Here is a 21,691-nt window from a genome sequence, read left to right as displayed (position 1 = left end):
GTTTTCAGCCATTAAAACCTGTGTTTTTCCAAGCATAGAATTTTTGCCCCCATTTGCTTTTTCAAAGAACATCTAGATTTGGAGACAGGACACCTGACTTCTAGTGATACTCATGATAGCAATAATAATAAACTAGTAAGTTGAGTGACTTTGTGCCAGTCTCGCCACCCTGTGCCTCACCTTTTTCTCATCTACATTACAGAGATTGTTCTCCTAATCCTCCCAATTTCACAAGGTCAGACAAGGCTCCAGGAAGAAAAGAGTTGTGAATAATACAGTGAGTACATGTATTATGTACTGAGTATTGTTCTAAGCGCTTTACATCAATTAATTCATTTAATCCTCACAGTCACTGCTATTGTCCTCCACTTAACACATGGGAAAAATTTAAAAGTGAAATGACTTGCCCAAGGTCACCCACCATGCCTGCTTCTCCATTTCTCCCTCCTTCTTCCCCTTCCTTCCTTTCTCCCCTCCTCTCTCCCATCCTTTCTTGTTTTCTTCCCTTCCTCCCTCCATTCCTTCCGTGTCTTTTCCTCCTTCTCTCCCTTTTTTCTCTCTTTCTTTTTTAGGCTCCAGTCATTAATGTGAAACTATCTTCTCATCACTACCAGCCTAAAGCCTCAGATTATACTTTCAAACCTTGACTTCTTTCTTTATCTTTGTTTTATAGAGCAGGGTAAATGCTAGGGTGAATCAAACATTTAGTGACTTCCTGGATGAATGAGATAGAGTTATTCACTGTCCATTTTTACATCTTTATTTCTTGTTCCTTTCCTTCTCCCCACCCTACTTTTCAGCTTCCCAGCTTCTCTATACTCCCCAAACTCCTACACCCAAGTGGCTCCTAAGTCACATTTCTGGAACCTGTTATCTTTAAAATACTCCCCGAAGCTGATGTCCCCGCAAAGAAACGAAGCCAAGCTCAGAAGACATACAGAGCTTGGCAGGATATACAGGGAAGCACCTTAATGCCACATGAGAAGATCCTGAAGTTTTAATCTGCCATGACAGTAGAAAGCACAAAGAATTACAAAAGAGAGGCATTTCCCAACCTGTGTTTGGAGCAAGATATTAATGGATGTATGCGGGAGGGGTGCTCTGGTCAAATAAGTTTGTTAAACCTTGGCTACTCTATGTCTCCCACCCACCACTGGAGAATGGCAATATACTATGTCCATCAACTTAGCATCTCCCACATTTACTTGACCATGATGTCCTTTTCCTCCCCACCCAGAGTACTTATTGTAAATAAGTATCTTTCAGTTTGGAAAAATAAAATTCAAACCATTCTTAAATCAAAAACTTAATATCTCCCCCTTTATAGGCTCAGAGTCAGATCCCAGACTCCTGTTGAAAAAAAAATTAAAACACTTCCAACCAGCCAACAGTGTCCACCTGCAAAAGCCTTCTGCATTGGAATCTGCCTGTGCATCACTGATACATCAACCCCCAAATCAAACTAGTAGCTTCCCACAAAATTCAAGAAGAGTCTTAAACATTTGCATGCCAGGAGCACAATTCAAAGGTACTGCAACTGGAGCCTGATGACTGTCCCTGTGGGCACTCTTATGTCACAGCATTTAGCCATCGGCTGAACCATCTACTTTAGGCTCGAGTTCGACCACCAACTGCTTCATTCGCATGGCCTCTTAAGCAAACATGTCCAGAGCATACCGCCCCACACCTCACTTCAGCCGCACTGTCCTGGATCATTTTTATACACCAGAGCTACTCATGATGTGAGTGAGGCAGAGACACCAAAGGAACGGTGGCCTGGCTGTTCAGGAGGACATAATCATACTCTAGAGAAGGAAAACTGAATGGACTCACCATTCACAACCAGAGATACCACGTGGCTCTGTTTCTCCTTTGAAATGGGATTGGTAAGGATGACAGTGTAATTTCCTGTATCTTTTTCACTCACTTCCATAATAGTCAGTACGTGCCCCACTTTAATTGTGTGATTGGACTCAATGGGTCTTCCATTTTTATACCTGTGGGGAAAAACAAATCCCAGAAATGAGTCCAATCTAAGGATTTGCTTTCACGTGGAACAAGGCTTTGCATTTACTTCCAGTCGTTACCATTTTATTTCTGGAGGAGGGTAACCAAGGCACTTCACAGGGACTCTGACACGGTCTCCCACGGTGGCTTCCACCAAAGATTCCATGCCACTACCAAAAGCAACAAAAGGTTTTTCTGGAAGAAAATAAAAATAATTTTTCTCATAAATGGCAACTTCTTATAAACGGCCATTTGGTTTAGTTTTTCATTTCAAGTGAAGAGTCAAAGACCTTGGGGGTCTGAGTCACTGCTGTTCAGAGAGTCCCCATCTCATCCTTCTACAGGTCCCACTCCAGGTTCTCCCTCACCTGTGGTCTCTGCGTTAGCTTTTCTCTCTCCCACAGTCTGCTCCACAAGTCTACCGAGCACTCAAATCTCACTCAACTCAAGCATTTGCTTCTCTGTGAAGTTTTCCCTACGTCTCCTCTGCTCCCATGACACCCTATACATACCTCCCATGTGCCCCAGGACTCAGTCCTCGGACCTCTTGCCTTTACCAACACCTTCCTCTTGTCAATTACACATTCCTCCTAAATCTATATCTCCTGTCCCTGACTTCCCTGCGTTCTAGGTTAATATATTAAAGTCTCCACTTGGATATTTAGTGGGCATCTCCAAATGAAGCCACCCAACCCTGTGTCCTATTCCTCTTCCTATCTTCCCTATCTCGGTTGAGAAAACTACCGTTCACTCAGTTGCTCACGCTAAAAACGCAAAGGTCATCTTCCATTCTTTTTCTCTTATATCCCACAGCCAGGGAATCGATAGGCAAACCCTACTGGCTCTATCTTCAAAAATACATCCAGAATCAGGTCACTTCTGACCACCTCCACTTACCACCCTTGTCTAAGCCACCCACCATCTCTCACCTGGATGACTGCAATTAGCCTTCTAACTAGTCTCTCTACTTCTGCCCTTACTTCCCTAAAGTATTTCACATTAAAATAACCCACATAGTGATCCTATAAAAACATAAGCCAGAGCATGTCTCTCTCTGCTCAAAACCCTTCTATGCATTCCCATATTATAAAATCCAAACCCTTATGAAGGCCTATAAGTTGGATGCCATACAAATTATCATCTAAACTGAGACATTTATGTGAATGAAAGAGAATAAATGGGAAGTTAAGTTATTTTCTCAAAGCCCCACAGAAAGTAACTAAATACAGGTTTCCCCAATTGCAAGGCCCATGCTTACTCAGGGAAGCCTCTCAGCCTTGCGATCAAATGAAAATTTAAAAATGATCTTAGATAATAACCCTCTGCTTATTATAGTGATAATAGTAATAGCAACAACAAATAATATGTAGTGAGCCCTTACTACATCAGCTCATCTCATCTTTAAAGTTGGGATTTGAACCCAAGCTACACTCTTGACCTCAAGGTCAAGTGGCCTTCCTAGCAAGAGCTCAAAAACATCTTCTGAACGAGCAAAATAGGAATCACTAGCTGACCTACATTTATTTAAATCATCTCACTTTTCAAGGCAGAGCATAATTCCAAAGGAAATCTTAGCTTACCATGGACCCTGATGAATGTGCTGTTCCTCTTGGTCATGAGCCCACTGGAAGCGGCACAGGTGTACCACCCTTGGTCACTCCGGGTTACACCATCTATAGTCAAGGTGCTCAAAAACTTCTTCATCTCACTCCCAGACTGGGTTTTTAGGTCCCGGTTTACAAGTTTCTTATGCTGATGCTGAAAAAGAGTTTAGTGAACTTCCAAAGTCCAGAATAACATTCCCTGGTAGCTTCTAGATACCCATAAAAGTCTTGGCCTTTGGTGAACACTATTTAATGCTAATAATAGACACTTCTGAACTTTTATCATCATGCTGATGACAAATACATTTGGTTTCAGGAGAAATAAATAGAATCAACTGAATCAGGCATTTTCAAACCTCACATAATGGGAATGAGATCAATGTAAACTGCAGAAACCCAAGGAAATATGACCACTGTTTAAGGAGAAGTGTGTCTCATGCCACCTCTTGAAAAGAAATTCCCTTAAAAGGAAAATAGATCAAGGACTTTGGAGAACAGAGAAATAATGCAACCTAGAAAGACATAATCCCCTAAAGAAAACTAATCTTCACAGCCTGGACAGAGTTCTTGGTTTTGCATCTTTTTTTCCCATGAGTGCTGTATGTCCTACAGTTCTCTTAAAATGTGTGTGTGTGTATGTTAGTGTAAGTTAAGGCCCTTACATTTTATCTGGCCAAAGAGGTCCCTATCTCTCTGAAGCAAACTTCGTTGGAGCTTATTATCAAAGTATTTGGAGGTCTGGCTTTGAATTGTTAGTGTTACCTTCAAAGAAGGGTATTCCCAGTTGAAGTCAATCCCCACATTTAGTTCAGTTCTTGCTGTACAATTTAAGACAAGCTTCTCTCCAACAGACAGCTCAACTCCGTGAGGGGGGCTCAGAACCACATCATAAATCTTGTACCCTGGAGCAAGTACATTGGAAAAACAGAAAGTGAGAGGGAAACCAAAATCTATAACTTGGCACACATTTTTTCAGACATGATGCAACTTCAAAATGTGTCACATCATTTTTCCCTGAGGGTCTCCCCAAACCTTGGTGAACTCCCAGGAAAATGGTCTACAGAGATCCACAAAGCAGCCCTAAATGGATCTCAAAGATGTTGTAGCCCATTGGACAGAAAAGCAGTAAAATCTGAGAGGTCAATAGTCAATGCGGCCGGTTTTAGAAAGCTACCAAACTTTCCATAAAATAGGTATAATTAAAAGACTTGATGCCAAGCAATGCTCTGAACATTGAATTTTCCAAACAATACACTCCCATAACAGAACTCTTATTCATTCTTGGTCTTGGTAAGGAAGGAGAAAAACCTCAGTTGCACATAGGTTTACTGGGTAGAGAAGAGCGGATGTAGTGAATTGCTTAACAACAAATCTTGAAATAATATATTTCTCAATATCTCTTGTCCTCCAGAATCTTAATATAAGAAGCTAATCTTTATTGTCTGACATTAATGATACAAAAAGGAATTGTCCTCTTACCTACAACCACAACTATGTACATAATAGACTGGTAACTTTCATCATTAATTTTTGCTTCACAGAAGACCATGCCAGCATAGCTGATCATGTAGCTGGGAATAGTGAAGCCTTTCTTGCTGTCCCAGGAAATTCTGTTGCCATCAGGAACAAACCTCTTTTCTGGATACCTCTGGGTAGAAAAAGAAATATCAAATATTTAATCAAGTGCTATCCAAAAGTAAAAACCATGAACACTAAAGAATTCATCTTATTTTAAGAATACAAATTGGTTTTATTTCTTGTCATTTTGACCCTTCCTAAAGTTTCCTTTAAAACTCATTGTTGACTTAATGTTATATAATGCATGTAATATATACATTTATAATATATATGATGTTATAAACAGGCTACCCATCTTAATACTAGCTTAATATTATGAAAGGGTAAGAGATGAAGAAAGAAGATGTAACTTACTGCACAAAGTGACACATTGAGGTTTGAAATGGTCCCCAGACACGGAATCACCACAGTTTTGTTTTTGTTCTCAGTGATGTATATAACTCCATGTTGGTCGCTGACAGAAGCAATAAACGGAGATCTGTAATCTAGAAGAAAATGTAGTTCCATGAGTTAATGGCATTTACTAGAAAAGTGGGTCATCTTTCAGGTTCATAAACTCTAACCAGAGAAGTAAACTATTGGGAAAGACATTTCACACTAGGCAAAGGAATCCAGAGGTAGGTCTGCTGGTAAATATCTGGCTCCAAGGTTATGCTACAGGAGGGGGGGTGTGTATGTGTGAAAAATCTGGAAGAAAACTCCCGGAATGAGACTGGCTCCTTTTGCACTGAGGATCAACAAGTAGAGTGTACTTTATAGGTTCCACATTTAAGCAGATTGATCATTACAGTTTTTTCAAAGTGAGGGAGCACACGTCTTCATTTTCATATACATTTTCATATGCACTATACATCTTTCATGTACATAAGTTTTAAAGTAAATTTAAAGTTAAACCTGTATAGTTTACCTACTGAGTTTTTTGATGTTAAAAACTTCATGTTCTCTCTCTTAAGGCAAATAGTGTAACTGTCATGAAAATAGGTTAATGGCTCCCAAAGATTCTTTAAAGTAAAGAAATGACTAACGATTTTTAATTCAATAATTCAAGACAAAGTTTCACGTGAGTATTTTAAGATTGTGAAGACTAGATATAAGATTCTTTATATAATAATGCTGAATAGTTAAATTGTTTATGTTTCCTGTTTAATTGCATTTAGTTTAAGATTCAGCAATCATTAATATCTTCAATGACAAAAGCCTGAAAAGCCACCATGGCAAAGACTGAGAAAAAAACAAAAGAGATTTTAAGGCCGTTCAAACACTGTTCGTATGATGTTAACACGCTGCTGGGAAACGACTCCTTCTCCCGGAGATAGAGTTGATGGGTGTGAAGCCATGCCTGAAATCTCAGAGAGATAATGGTTCATGCCACTCTCCCCAACACACCTGACCAAGCATTTTCAGAGCTCTTCAGGATGGTTGGTTCAAGGAAAGAAAGAGTTAATTAAACCAAAGGGGAGAAAAGCAGCTAATTCCCTGCAACAGCAGAAGTTTGATTTCCCTCCCAGCTGGACAGCACAGAAAGGCAGCCAATCCAGCCACCACATGCCATAGTCATTATCTTACGAGACCAAGACCCACTTCCCGGCTCCATCCATTGCTGGAGGGAATGGGGTCAGAAGACTAAGGAAGTAAGGTGGGGACCAGAGGGGATATTAAAGGACCATCCATAGGGAATACTTCAATGTTTTCTTTTCCACTGTTAAACTTCATGACCAAAATCTCGGACAACTCACCTCCTAGAACGCCAGGCTTAGACAGGAAGCAGAATTTGATGGTATACTCAGAGACAGGCAGTGTACAAATAAACAGTGCTGGGGATTGCTACTTCTTCATATTACCTACCTTTCATCTGCATGCTATGAAATATTACATAGCTTGCTTACAGAGCAAGTCTTTGGAAGCTAAATTAACCCCTTGACGTAAGACTAAAGCTATTCAGTAAATCAATTCTATTTCAGTATCCCAAAAAGAGGAAATAAACAAAAGAAACCCAAACAACCACCCATCCTCTCAAAATAAAATATTTACTGTAACTCATGAAATGAATTTTCACATGTCTCCAGGTTTCCTGACTTGGGGAGAAGGAAATAACGAGATATTATGGGAGAGGTTCATCTTGTAGTATTTCCAGACAGCCTGAAAGCAGGAAATCCTTGCAATCTTCTGAGAAAGCCTGATCTCCCAAGACTGCCAGATCAAAAGGAGCCAGAAATTCTCGAAGATCTGGGCCTTGTCTCTTTCAACTTCTGCAGAGGGGAGGAGAGCACAAAATTCTACCTTGGACTGTGCTTACCCTGGGCAAAAGTAATTCTCAAATATTGTGCAATCCAGGAGTGACATACATTATTCTGATGTGGTCCCCATTCTTCCCTTGCACTGACCGTACTGCACTATTGAAACGCAAATGGAGATGTGCAAGTGTGTCTCCCAAAGCTGATGAAATTCCTGTTCTGTAAAAGATGCTTCTGGAAAAAAGTCTAAGCCATCTTCACCTGCTTCAAATTCTCTAGGATGTACAGAGGTATGTAAATGTATAAATAAAATGTCTAAAAAGCTCATCTTTACTGAAAAGAAAAATATTTAGTATATCTACGCAAAATACTATACTATAGACTTATACCCACCCAAGTTATATGATTCATATCTCATTAGTTAAGTCAGGTTTTCTTAAGTTAGCATAAGATTTTTGAAACACGAAGGAACGAATAATTCAGATTATAAATGCTAAATACATGTGACATGGAGTTTACCCTACATGGATGTTAAGTTGGCCTCCACAGTGTAAATCCCAAATTGCAAACTATAGAAAGATGGAGCGTGTCATCCAAGATCTCAGACCACACAAGCAAAGGAAACACTGTCCTCCAAAGGCCTTTTGAGGCAGTGACTTTATTTGCACAAGTGTATGGAAATTGTTTTTTATAAAGTGTAAGTGGGAAAAGAAAAGTTCCTATGAACAAAAAATGCTCCAGAGCCCTTGGCTGACTCCCTGTGCATTCTTGGGGAAATCTCCGAATCTGCTGTAGATAACCTATCTCTCCACAGAAATCTCTCCATAATTCTCCCCTGAATCTTCCTTTTCGAGGATTTCAGGGGTTTTTTCCTCAAATATCAGAAGACTTCTTATAAATCTCCATTGCCAACTGTGAACACAGATTTCCCTTAGAAACAAAGATCAGAACCAAACTAATTGGGCAATAGAGATGTAGCAAGGCCCAAACTGCAGAACAAATCACTGAGTCTTGTACTCAGAGGAGGCCTTGGGAGAGAAGAATTTTGTAGATTCCTGTTGGCAGAGAGCCTTTAGAGCGAGCCTTTGTTGTCCGGATTCTTCTTTGCACCGATTGTGTTTTGTAACTGGTAAATTAACTTGGGAAGTGAATTCCATTTAACCACTTACCTTGAACATACACATAGACGACGGAGGCCATGTCAGTGTCCCGGTAGAAGCACTTGTAGGCTCCAGTATCATTTCCGATCACTTTTGGAATGGTGAGCATCTTACATAAGGCACTGTCACTGCAATCCGTCACCTCCACTCTTTTCTCAGAGCCGCTCTGATTGTTGGGCCAAAGCCAGTCCAAGTCCCTCTGACCCCTGAAAAATTCATTCCAAGCAAGTATTTAAGTGAAATGCCTATGAGGCTGTTTCTAAGAAAATAGAAGGTTTAGTTCTCAAACTTATACAATCTCCTCAACAGACAGATTCATAGCCTTCTACCAACAATGACAGATTATATGGACAAATGACAAAAAGCCAGAGTCTCAGCTTCAGAAATCACTTATAAGGATTCCCGAGTTTTCTATTACTTATTTTATTCAACCAACAAATATTTATTAAGCATGTGCTATGTGTCAAATGTTGTTGAAGACTGGGAATACAGCAGTGAACAAATCAGATAAAAATCATTGCCTTCATGGAACTTGAGTCTAGTTGGAGGAGACAGGCAGTAAAAAAGTACGTAAACTTCAATAAAGCTGAAACTTTTAAAAAGTAAGTAAAATATGTTGTATAAAAGGTGGTGATAAATACTATGAAGAAAGTCTAGAAGAGGCAAAGAAACAAGTGAAGAGTTCTAGAGGGAGGGGGCTTGGTGAAGTGGGCCGTATAGATATCAGGAGGAACAGAGTTTCAGGCAGAGGGAACAGCCAATGTCAAGGCCCTGGGGTGGGTGCCTATCTGGAGTATTCGGGGAGTGGCAAGGAAGCCAGCGTAGCTAGAGAAGAGTGGGCAGTCGGGAGAGTAAGAGGTGAGGTTAGGAAGGAAGGGGATGCAACTGTCTAAGGGCCTCGTAGGACCTTGGAAGGATGGCATTAAAGCACAGATTACTTTCATTGCAGCATTTCTCTACAAAGCCCCAAGGAAGACAGTCAACATCAAGAAGAATGTAACATCACTGACCCTTCTTTAAAGAACTTGAAATTTCCACGAAGTTGCAGTTACATTAATGAAGTTACTTTTAACACACTCCATTGTTTTTCTGGGGACATAAGAGGTGTATATATAGAATCTTGGGGAATTTTAAATAACCTTTGTTGTTAAGGGTGGGTAAGAGGAAAATCTGCTGAGAAATGCATCTTGAAGTAGCAAAGCTAGGCAAACAGCACCTGTTACTATGTTTTTTCCCAAGGGTTGGGTATTGGTCCCCTACCCTTGATAAGGCAACTAGGGTATCCTTTACACTCGGCAAGCTAAAACAGATCTGTGTCACTGTGCTGAACACTTGGCATTCATCAAGCAAAAACAATGGCAACAAGCTCCCCAAGGTTCTTTGTGGACCATCAGCACTGTTCTCAGGGGGCAAGATCACCTCTACCCACCTCCTCTGCCAAAACCACACCGGTCCCAAGAAGCCTCTGGCTCTGTCATACATAATCACTACATTAAACCCTAAAGTCTTCTACTTTTCTCCCTGAGGTAAGGGCTGGAAAGCAAAATTTAGACGCCTCCTCATCTTGTCAAAGAGGCCTATTTCCCCAGCTAGCAAAAATCAAGAGCATGACTTCTTGCTAGCTGGTGAAAGAGACATGCCAGAACCTCAGGCCAGAGCTTGACATGCACTCAGCAATATTAATGACTGAATATAAAATTGCAACTACAGTCAGAATTTTTCCATAAAATAAAGTTCCTGAAAAGTGCTAAACAGATGTCTAAGAGCCATTCTGAGTATAACAAATACGTCCCCAAACTTCTTTAACTCTAAAGATTTCATTTATTCATTCAATATTTATTGAATGTGTATTACATAATATACGCTAGGTGCTATACTGGTTATTAGGGGGTGTGTGTGTGTGTGTGTGTGTGTATGTGTGTGTTGGCAGAGGGTAGTAGGAAAAAAATGCCAGCAAAATTGTACAGAATTTTCCAGAGAAGACCTTCCTCATGTTTTCATTATTACATTAGCTCTTAGAAACCTCACTACTTACACACAATTATGAAGACTCTATTATAATTCTGATGTATGGAAATTATTTTTTCTTTAATAAACAATGATATTTGACACAGGAAATCTGAATCTAAAATGTATCCTTACCTGCAAGTAATTTGAAGCGTTGTGTTAGCCATAATTGTAAGTATGTCTTTTTTTATGCTGAGCCTGGGTGGATCAAGAGAAACGCTAGACAAACCTAGAAACAAATTAAATAAATGAATATAATTGCCACTCAGACCCAATAGGAAACACCTTCCATAAACAATGCACACCCTATACTTTAAAACACCTCTTCAGCAATTCATTGTGTAAAACTTGTGAATTTACTTTTCACCATTCCCAGTAAAAGTTCACAAGCTGTGTCATAACAGGAAGAATGGGCAGATGGTCATAAACCAACACAACAGTTCTGCAATTCATTGAGCGAGGGTGGAGTTCCTGTTTTCCTGCATTGCCAACTTCAAGGTCTTACAAAAGGATATGGGACATTGAAACCAAATGAACCTTCATCTGATGATCTCACTCCCCTGGGAAAGGACCCACTGACATTTCTTATAAAACATAGGATGCACACATTTGACTAAATTGCTGATTAATGAATACTACTTAGAGAGATTTCTATATAGTTCATCCATGTACTTTGAGGGGGGTGGGAACGTCCATGACATTGTCTCATTTTCCTTTATCAATTTTCTAGTGCACTTCCTCTGGTAACAGAACTGCCAAGGTTGAAAGACTGTACATTAAAACTAGATGAGAGGAACTGAGGAAAGAAACATGTTCCCATGTCATATAACATGCATATACTTTCCTTCAGAAAACAGAACTTAAAAAGGGTAATGCAGGACTTCCCTGGTAGTTCAGTGGTTAAGAATCTGCCTGCTAGTGCAGGGGACATGAGTTTGATCCCTGCTCTGGGAAGATCCCACATGCCGCGGAGCAACTAAGCCCGTGCACAACAACTAATTAGCCCCCGCTCTAGAGCCCGCGAGCCACCACTACTGAGCCCACATGCTTCAGTTACTGAAGCCCGTGCACCTAGAGCCCATGCTCTGCAACAGGAGAAGCCATGGCAGTGAGAAGCCTGTGCACCACAACGAAGAGTAGTCCCTGCTCGCCGCAACTAGAGAAAGCTTGCACACAGCTACGAAGACCCAGCGCAGCCGTAAATAAATAATAAAGTTAAAGAAAAAATAAGTTAAAAAAAGGGTAATGCTAATGAATTACAACTGGGGAATCTCAACTTACTGATCAAAGCGCTGAGCTTGTCCTGACACCAACCTTGGAACACAGGAAAAGTGTCTACCTAAATATACCACGGGACAGATTCCTTGCCATGGGTCACTCTACAGCAAGAAGACTGAGTTCTCTGCCAACTAAATGCAAAGAACTACCAGGTGTTGATAAAGCATCAGAGAAAGAAAAACTGTCCACCATGTCAGGGTCTTAACTCATATCTAGATCTTCAAAATACAACCTTAGAAAGTGATTGATGCTGGGTAAGCATCCCAGCTTCTTACGATCCTTAACTCACATCCACTAAGAACAAATGACTCTCTAGGCCTAAACTGGGATTGACATTGTTGGGCAAATAAAAGAGTATTAGCAAATATGAAAGAGTATGAATAAACAGAGTATGAGCAAATATCCAGTGTAAATATGCACAGCATTGAATCTGTGGACCCCAACGTGAACAGCTGCAGGCAGAATGAACAGCTGATGACTCGTGTTCTCATACGCTCACTCAGACGTGTAAAATAGGTTGCTGTAGATTTGTTAATATTAAAAAAATTTTTTTTAACTGGAAATTACTTTATATCAATAAATCTCAGGAACTCATTGGCGTTGGAACGGCCATGGGTTTGGGGCAGTGGTTCTTAGACTTTAGCACGTGTCAGAATGTGCCTAGGCCTACAAATCTGCATTTGTAGGTGACGCGGTCATACATGGTCTACGGGCCACTGTTGGATGGCTATTGGTCTGGGTGGTCATGCTCAGTTAATCAGCAGAGCACTTTTCAATATGAAGGAAATAACTGCTCCCAAAGTAGGCAAACAATAAAGCAAAGTGTTTAAAAGCAAAAGAAAAGTTTTCCAATAATGGAGCCCCATTTTGTGTCACAGAAGGAAAATGAAAATAATTCATTTGGATGAGCACAGATATCAAACTTGACTGGGAAACACTAGGTTGAGAAACATGTCAAAAACAGTAACTTAATACAATTCCTATGATGACCCAAATGAGAAAGAACCCATTATTTGGGCACATTCATGTGAGAAAAAAATGGTAGTAAAGACTAAGCTCTAATTAAGCCAAGCTCACCCCACCACAAAAATAAAAGATTCTTGAACCTCTCCTGTAAATCACTGCCACAGATTATCTCACACTCTAGACACACTTTCCAATGTTAAAAAAAAAAGGTTCTCCATTCATAGGGAGCCAAAACAACACCATACTATTCTAGAGACATGTCTCCAACAAAAAACTATTCAACAAGGCTATCAATAATGATAACTTCAAATTCATATATGTAGACCAACACTCAATTTCTTTTTGCTCCAATAAGCTTCATTCATTTTCACTGACAAGTTTGAGTTCTGCTCTTCAGAAAGTTCTAAAGAAATAACTCTAAGAAGTACATACGCTGCTACTCAATAAAAAGCTCTTCTATGTTCAAATTCCATAGCCAAAATTAATTCATTTGTGCACTATTACCCTTCCAGCTCAAAGACAGGAAGGAAAAACAACAGTGCCTCTGTCTCTAGAATTTGATGGCATCAATTATAGCCCAATCCAATTAAGCAAGTCACACACTCCAAAAGGGCAACCTCATCATTATATTCAGGGCAGCCCGATTACGGTTACTACTGCTGTGCTATGAAACACCCCAGGCTTAAAAGCAACTCACTTCTTTGTGGGATACAGAACAAACCACAAGTTCCAGAGCTTCATTCTCTCACCATAAAGGGGAAGAGAGAGGTCTTGTCAGGGACAAATGAGTGTTCCTGGTGGAGCTGGCCTGGATGAACCAAGTCGTCATTCAGAAAATTCAGTAACTATAGACAGATGATCTTGTTACCATATATGTGTGTGGGTGTCTTTAAAAAAAAAAAAAAGACATGTGATTCTTTAATTTATAAGGAATTTTCACCTGAATCATTTTACCTTTTCTTCCTTTTCCACCCTCTCCCCTTCTTTCTCACCCTCCAAAGAGTGGAAATCTGTAAATCAACAAACTGGCTACAGGAAAGAGATTAGAGAGAGATGAGAAAGAGAGAGATAAACAGAGAAGGAAATAGGGCTGGGGGAGAGAGAGAATTTATTGCACCAAGGGCATGCGTGTTCCTAATCTTGAAGGAGAGTGAAATTTTAGACGACAAGGAGAGTGGCGAGTGGCGCCCAACCTAGGTACCAAAACCTTCAGAGCAAGTTTTCAGAACGTGAACTTCTGACCTGTGCTTACCCGAAAGACCAAAGCGCTTTGAAAGATGTTAAACTGTTTTACATGAGAAGGTGACTATTACTTGGAGACACTTCGGGAAGCTGTCACAGCCCCAGGTCCAAGCCCAATTCCCCTTTCTCTCTGCGAGGAGAGCGGCGTCCTGCACCAGGAAGAAGAAAAAGTTTCCCTCTCCCCTAGACCCCACCTTATACACTGGGTGTGTACGTGAGTTCGAACCAAAAGGGAACAGTAGACCGGGTTCCCGGTTCGACTCCTACAGAGGCAGAGCTACGCGCACGCTGCCGTCTGCCGAGCCGGCTCGCGGCCCCCTAAGGGTTTCCTTCCCCGCGTCCTGGCTAGGATGGTGCGCGCAGCCGGACAACGTTTCACCGCGTGTTCCCGCCTGCGGGGGCACCTCCTGCCTGCCAGCCACAGGCGCTTTCCCACTCCCGCCTCCTAAGAGCACGGGTGTATCGGCTCTGCAGGACACGCTCCAGCCCAGGCCCTGTCGGAGGCCAGAGTCGCGGAAATGGAACTGGGCTCAGGAGACCACCAACTCGCTGCGTAATCTTAGGCCAGTCACTGAGCTTCAGTTTCCTCTTTGATAAATGAAAAAACACAGTGTGAAGTCACTTTCACCTCTCCAGCTCTATGACTCCCAGTTAGGTCCGGCCTCCAGGTCCTCTCCGCATCCCTATCTCTCCGCCCGTACCCGACCTTCTCCGCTTTCCTTCTAGGGAGTGGGCTCCTTACCCACAGAGGCAGCCCGGGTCTCCACGCAGAGCCACAGAGCAAAGGCCAGCAGCGCCTTGCTCTCCATCCCGCACCTCGCGCCGGGCGCAGTGCCCAGAACTCGACCGGCGGTTCTCTCTCCCTGGTCCTGCTCCGCGAACAAGGCGCGGAGGTGGAATGCGCGCCGCCGCGCAGGGCTCCGACGCTCTCAGGGCGAGGGTGCCCCGGCTTCGGCCGCGGCTGCAGGGGCGTCTGCGGGTGCCAGCAGGAGAGGGTATCCCGACTGCCAGACAGCTTAGGGCTTCTGTAGCGGGCAAGTGATACCCCCTGCGGGCAGACGAAACGCAACCGTATACCTCCGGCTCTCCCGGGGTCCCGGGATTCAGTGCTGGGTGGGGAGCCAGAGCCGAAACTCTAGAGCGCGGGGGCGGGGCTATGCGGGGCGGGGCTTCCCTTCGCAGCCGGCCCCGCCCCTCAGCCGGGTTCTGTGAGTGGACCCGGTGCTTCCCACGCCCACTACATCTCCCCATCTCCCCACTTGCACCGGACTGCGTCTGGCCCGGAGTGGCCCGAGGGTGAACGTTCCGGGCGCAACCACTCCATTTCTGAAAGAAAACGTAGCCCATAACGGGTTCTGAGCCACTCCAAGTTTCAGTCGGCGGCTGCCCTCCCGCCCCGAGATGTTGGGGAGCAACACTGGGAGTGCTGCGAGGGACACTGCGCCCTCAGGAGGAGCGCCAAAGTTTGGGACGGTCTTAGCTCTGCGCGCCTCTGAAGTGGCTGGGGCACAGGCTGAGGATCAGCGGCAGGCTGAAGAAACGAGGCAGAAGCGGATACTGAGCAGAGGCGAATGCAGGATCGCAAACTGTGACTACAGCCAGTATGAGTGTTTTGCTTGGCCAGCACAGTTGTAGTTTAAAAATCTGAAACTGAATGCCTTTAGTCCGAATACTCACTTGCCCAGTTCTCCAAAGTTCCCACTATTTCCTCTTACACCTGACGGCTTCAATTGTTTTTAAGTTACCTGCCTCGCCCCCCAAAGCATTTAAATTTGAGACCCTCCCCCTCTTACCTGGCTTTCACCAAAAACCTACCTCAGGCCTCCGGGGAGCTGGAAGTACCCAGGGCTCTCGAATATCCGCGGCGCTTGTGGGTTTCCTTGAGAAAAGGTTTTGTCCACCGGGTTACCCGACCAGGAGTCCGTCGCTTGACGCTTCCCGGGCATTTTCAGAGCACAGCTTCCAGCCAAGCTCCCCTTAAGCCGCGGGGAAGGAGGCCCGCAGCGGCGGGCTTCCCTGGAGACGCAATGAAGCAAAGCCCAGACCCTGTCTCACTTTGACAATAAGACAATGAGTTACTGGCCAGACCCTGGGCACCCAGAACACTCTGTACCAAACCTCCCAACTCTCTCAGCAGGTGTAGATTCCATGTGGCTCTGTAGACTCTCTGTTTCCTTTCTAACTACATTTGTTCTTCTTTTTTCTCCATCTGTCCCCACACCTGGGAAGTGACAGATGTCCCCTAACTTCATTAAATGGGATCTTCCAGATCCCTCCGTCTCTTACTTCGCAGGTGCTTTTAAATGACAACTTAAAGGACCATCCTTCAGGGAGATGAAGAGGTAGAAATATTTTATTTCTACATCTAGTCCAAACTCCTCCTCCTGAAATAGACATTAATGTAAAGTGTTTCTTCTCTTTTTTTTTTTTTTTTTTTTTTTTTGCGGTATGCGGGCCTCTCACTGTTGTGGCCTCTCCCGTTGCGGAGCACAGGCTCCGGACGCGCAGGCTCAGCGGCCATGGCTCACGGGCCCAGCCGCTCCGCGGCATGTGGGATCTTCCCGGACCGGGGCACGAACCCGTGTCCCCTGCATCGGCAGGCGGACTCTCAACCACTGCGCCACCAGGGAAGCCCTAAAAAATCTTTTTAATATGAAAAGGTTTAGAATGAAAAGTCCTTCCTTCGGCAGAGGCAGGCATTTTTACCTTTCCTTTTCTCCCAAGCAAATTCTATGCACATATAGGTATAAGTATATCATGCTCCTCCTTCCACAAAGGGTACCCTTGGTATAAATACTGCTTGAGTGTTGGCTTTTTTCACTTTAAAATATAACTTGGAGGTCATTCTACATCAAGCTTTAGGGCTCCATCTTGTTCCTTTTCACAGTGGCATGGTGTTGCACTGTATAGATGCACTAATATTTAATCTAGGAGGTATTCGTCAGGGCCAGGGGTATACTTAAAAGAAACTCCTCTCTTCCTGCAAGTAAACTTAGCAAGGAAAACAGGATGGGCTCTGGCAAAGCTGGATAAGGGGGAGGGAGATGGAACCTGGTTTGGAGCAGGCAGTTTTTCTCCATCTCCATCTCCAAACAATTCTTCTCTCTCAGCTTTATTTACAATTCATGACACTTCCTCTTCCACGTCTCACTTAAGAAGATAGTGTCTCCTCTGAATGCAAACCAGAACCTGCAGGCCCATGGTAATAGCCCCCTTTAGAAGTCTTGGAGGAAATGATGCGTCTTTGATGGCCACAAGACCAGAATTTGGCAGGGTCTCAATGAAATCAGTCTACCACATTCCCTCCCACACTGCACTAAGAAGTACCTTGTGTTCATGAAAAATGACAAAGTCTGGTGGGGTTTTTTTTTGTTTTCTTTCTTTCTTTCTTTCTTTTTTTTTTTTAAGTCTGTTCCATGTGCAACACCCTCCCATTATCTGGCACTGCTGCAAAGGAGTGATTTGTGAGTTAATCAGACAGTACAGGTAAGATCACCATCTATCAAAGTAGGCAAGTGTGTTCAGTGCCCCGTAAATGGTATTCAGACACCTTTGGGGGTGAAGCAGCCAGGAGTGGTGCTAAGTACACAGGGGCCACACTGGCTGGGCTTGCCTCCCAGGTCTACCGCTTTACTCTCCACGTGATCTTGACCAACTTACTGGTTGCATATCTATGAAACACAAAAGATGATAATAGAACCTTCTCCCTAGGGTTTTTGCAGGAATGGAATGAGTTACTGCACATAAAGCCTGACCTAATACCTAGTAAGCACAAGCACCTAGCACACAGTAAGCACCCAATGCACATTGGGAAACACTGTGCAATGATTAATTATACTATCTCCTTCACGTTGCTAAGATCTGAATGGTAAATAAGGCTCATTTCTTCAACAACATTTTTTGGTCCTACTATGTGCTAGATATTACAGGAGAGACTAGGGTTACAGTGGTGAACGTGAGCAGAAATGAGCAGTCCTCACAATAGCTCCACCCGGGGCAAATTTAACTTAATCACAGAGTGCTCTGTATCTCCAGCTGTTTCATCGGGCTTTGTGCACAAAGAATATAAATTGTTCATACCATCAAAGCATACTGCATAAATTACACTCCACAGTGCCAACTTTTGTTCCATTGCCACCAGTATTTTGGACTTCATACCTTAAAAAAGTAAATACGAAGGCTAGCAAAAGGTTAATAACTGAGGAAGTTGGATGATGAGTACATAAAGGTTCATTTTACTATTCTCTCTACAGTTACACATTTAAAATTTTCCATGATTAAAAAAACCTGTTTTAAGTAACTATAATCAAAGTGCTGGCCGGTTTTGTATAATACCATTGACTTTTCCATAGTTGGTCTTGACATTACCTCTGGGAAATGGTTGAAGCAGAGAGGCAAGTGGATGGGAACTTGCACTTTTTACTTCATGTATTTCTATGGCATTTTGTCAAAATGAGAAAGTGTAACTTTTACAAATAAAATATATGGATCAAGATTCAACTCTCCCTTCTAGTGGCTGTTATAGTTTTCAAATATTGCCATTTGTTGATTACGTATTTGCATGTCACTTTCTCCTGTTTACTTCCCTTAATTTGTTTCCAATATTTGTTTATGCTCTAACTTACCAGAGCCCTGACTACCTTGCCAGATGTTGGCTGGATTTCATAGCCCATTGTACTCATGACTATCATGCACTGGGAGATCCTGAGCACCCTTTATCTCTCATTATCCACCTTCCTTACACACCTATGTGTATTTTTCTCTCTGTGTGACTTATTTTTAACTTAAACTTAAAACATATTGGTACGTTCAAGGAAAAGGTTTTGTTACCACAAAGCCAGGCTCGCCTTGGATGTTTCTATCAGTGTTTGGCTTCATTCATCAGGTCTTACATTCTAATAAATATAAAACAAACTCCCCATTCTTTTGGTGAGACAAATGAAACAGAACTTCGTTACTTGCCACCTGCACAGGAAAAATCTCAGTTACTATAAATATGCATGCCTATGTGCCCTCCCCAAACTCACCCATATAGTTGCTTGCTATATCTCACAAGGATAAATATAACAATTTTGTAAATTTATTTATTTTTGGCTGTGTTGGGTCTTCGTTTCTGTGCGAGGGCTTTCTCTAGCTGTGGCAAGCGGGGGCCACTCTGCATCGCGGTGCGCGGGCCTCTCACCGTCGCAGCCTCTCTTGTTGCGGAGCACAGGCTCCAGACGCGCAGGCTCAGTAGTTGTGGCTCACGGGCCCAGTTGCTCCGTGGCATGTGGGATCTTCCCAGACCAGGGCTCGAACCCGTGTCCCCTGCATTGGCAGGCAGATTCTCAACCACTGCGCCACCAGGGAAGTCCAAAATATAACAATTTTAAAAAGTGGAAAGCATGCAGGGAATTTAAGTAACCAACTGAAAATCCACATAACACCAGAGAAGGATGTTAGAAAATAATAAAAGTAGCCAACACTCACTGAGCACATTCTGTGAGCAGGCACTGTTCTGAATGCTTCGCTGCATCCTTTGCTTCATCCTTGCAACATCCCATGATGGCAGCGAGCACTGTTAGCAATTCTCAGTGAAGAAGAAGAGTGAAGACAAGGAATTGCTTATCCTTAAGTAAATGATCCTTTGCCTTCCTAAAAGTCTTGCCAAAAAGAAAAAAAAAAAGTTGTTTTATCTCTTTGCAAACAATCAATGCATAGTTTTCTCACCATTAGTTAATGACTGGTTAAAAATCAAGACACTCTTTGTTTTTTTTTATAATAATAATCATAAGAAGTCGATTTTTGGAGCACTTATTATATGCCAGGTATTTTCTTTCGCTTAACTTATTGTAATGTTTACAATAACTCAGTGAAGATACTATAATTATTTTCATATGGGGGTGGGGGATGAGATTTGAAGGTTTAAGTAACTTTTCCAAAGTCCCACAACTAAAAGTAGTGGAATCAGGACTTAAAAGCAGAGAGGTGGTAAACATCCAAGACAGATTCCTCCAAGCATATAGTTTCTTTCTTTCTTTTTATTTTTTTAAGGGAATAGTTTAATATTTTTATTTAACATACTTCCCTTTTTTTTTTTAACATCTTTATTGGAGTATAATTCAAGCACATAGTTTCTTGATGAGGACTGGTCTCCTTCAAGGGGTGAGGCTGAGTCAATAGATGCCATTGGCTTCCTCAGCCTCTCCATGATGATGGCTTCCATTTTCCTAGGTGGATGGAAGTCCAAGGGTGACTTAGGAGACTCATTCTGCGACGGCCAATCAAGGCAGAATTAAAGGCAGGTAACTAGATCTCCCTCTCCCCCGCCCCAGGAACCCCAAACCAACTGGATCTTCACCTCTGTACCCCTTCAAAGAGAAGCAGTTGCTCCTATGTACATAATCACTTGGGCATTTGGGGTATTTGTTTTCTGCCATGGATTTTTTTTTGTCCTTTAGTGTCTTAGAAAACTTTTATTTGACCTTCAATACCCAGCTCAAATGTCCTTCCCAAGTAAAGTTTTAGCTTTTTATTCAACTGCCTTCTTCAATTGAGATCCTCCCAGAAAAAACAGGCAGAGGTTAAATCTTACTTCAGCAGGTGGTTGTGTAGAAGGATGGTGGTTAAGGTGTAATAAGAATGGTGAAATGCATGATGTTGATGCTTATTTAGTAAAATGTACCCTGTACATTACATACTTATCATGATATGTGTAGTTAAATACAGCTATCATCAAAAATACTGTGGGGTTCAAATGATATGTACTAGCTGTGTAAAATGTACCTTACAAATCATTCTTAACTTCACATTTAAATAATAGTCATACACTTAATAAATATATCCAGAGCTATACTGAATTTATACTTTATCCTAGACCAATTAATTTGGACTATTTTGTTATTCACAGAGCCAGGAAATTACTTTCCTTTTCCTATATACACACAGCACTTTTATGATATGATATATGATAATATGACTACGTTTATGTGAATGTTTCTCCTTCAAAAGCAGGAGTTTAGGTCAAATCTATTTTGTATTTTCAATGCCTAGCACAGCCTCTGTGCATCCTCTCTTCTCAATACTTTGATAAAGTTCAAATTATTTTTATTATTTCCATTTCTGCTGTTCTTTGTTTCTTCTTCACTTTTTTCCCCCTCAGAATCACATGCCTCTTGAGTATCCATCACAATTACCTTTACAGGAAGCAACTTACTGGAATAAATAGAACTATACAACATCAACATAGACACAGAGTGAAAAAGTTCTTAATTTATTAATCAGTGGAGATTGGAGGGTTTTTTTTTATTTTGAGTAACAAAGAAAAAGAAAAAGAGCATTTATAAGGTTTGCATGTGCTATACAAAAAATGTGTGTCCCGAATTTTATGTCTGTGCCCTTTGCAGGTTGTAACCATTTTCCAGTGAATTAATGTCATCTCCCCTCTTAAAAGTTTCTCAAGTTTTCAAGGAACTGAACAGTGCAAAAACAAATTCTTTTGTTTCCTAGAGAATTATTATAAGTCACTCATCCCTCACAGAAGAATATATCCACTTCCAGTTTAGGTGTATTAGTATTCAGTGCTTTTCACATTTCTCCAGAATAAAGATAGCATTTTCCACTAGTGTTGCTTCAC

The 21,691-nt window shown here is 42.0% G+C and overlaps 1 protein-coding gene across 3 annotated transcripts in view; it reads right to left on the bottom strand.

Moving 5' to 3' along the window:
• Positions 1-15,162, bottom strand: part of KDR (kinase insert domain receptor) — a 44,526-nt gene extending 29,364 nt beyond the window's left edge. For all 3 annotated transcript variants that reach the window (XM_082653973.1, XM_082653974.1, XM_082653975.1), the window contains exons 1-9: positions 14,819-15,162; positions 10,726-10,819; positions 8,593-8,789; positions 5,544-5,674; positions 5,091-5,259; positions 4,374-4,513; positions 3,588-3,765; positions 2,088-2,202; positions 1,834-1,997 (exon numbers count right to left, since the gene is read on the bottom strand). In XM_082653973.1, coding sequence (XP_082510099.1) covers positions 1,834-1,997; positions 2,088-2,202; positions 3,588-3,765; positions 4,374-4,513; positions 5,091-5,259; positions 5,544-5,674; positions 8,593-8,789; positions 10,726-10,819; positions 14,819-14,885 — 1,255 coding nt within the window. In that variant the 5' untranslated portion in view covers positions 14,886-15,162. The remainder of the gene's footprint in view (positions 1-1,833; positions 1,998-2,087; positions 2,203-3,587; positions 3,766-4,373; positions 4,514-5,090; positions 5,260-5,543; positions 5,675-8,592; positions 8,790-10,725; positions 10,820-14,818) is intronic.
• Between the last annotated feature and the right edge of the window lie 6,529 nt (positions 15,163-21,691).

Source organism: Grampus griseus (assembly GCF_964374135.1).
Source record: "Grampus griseus genome assembly, chromosome: 4".
Taxonomy (NCBI): domain Eukaryota; kingdom Metazoa; phylum Chordata; class Mammalia; order Artiodactyla; family Delphinidae; genus Grampus; species Grampus griseus.
This window is presented reverse-complemented; position numbering and strand designations above follow the sequence as displayed.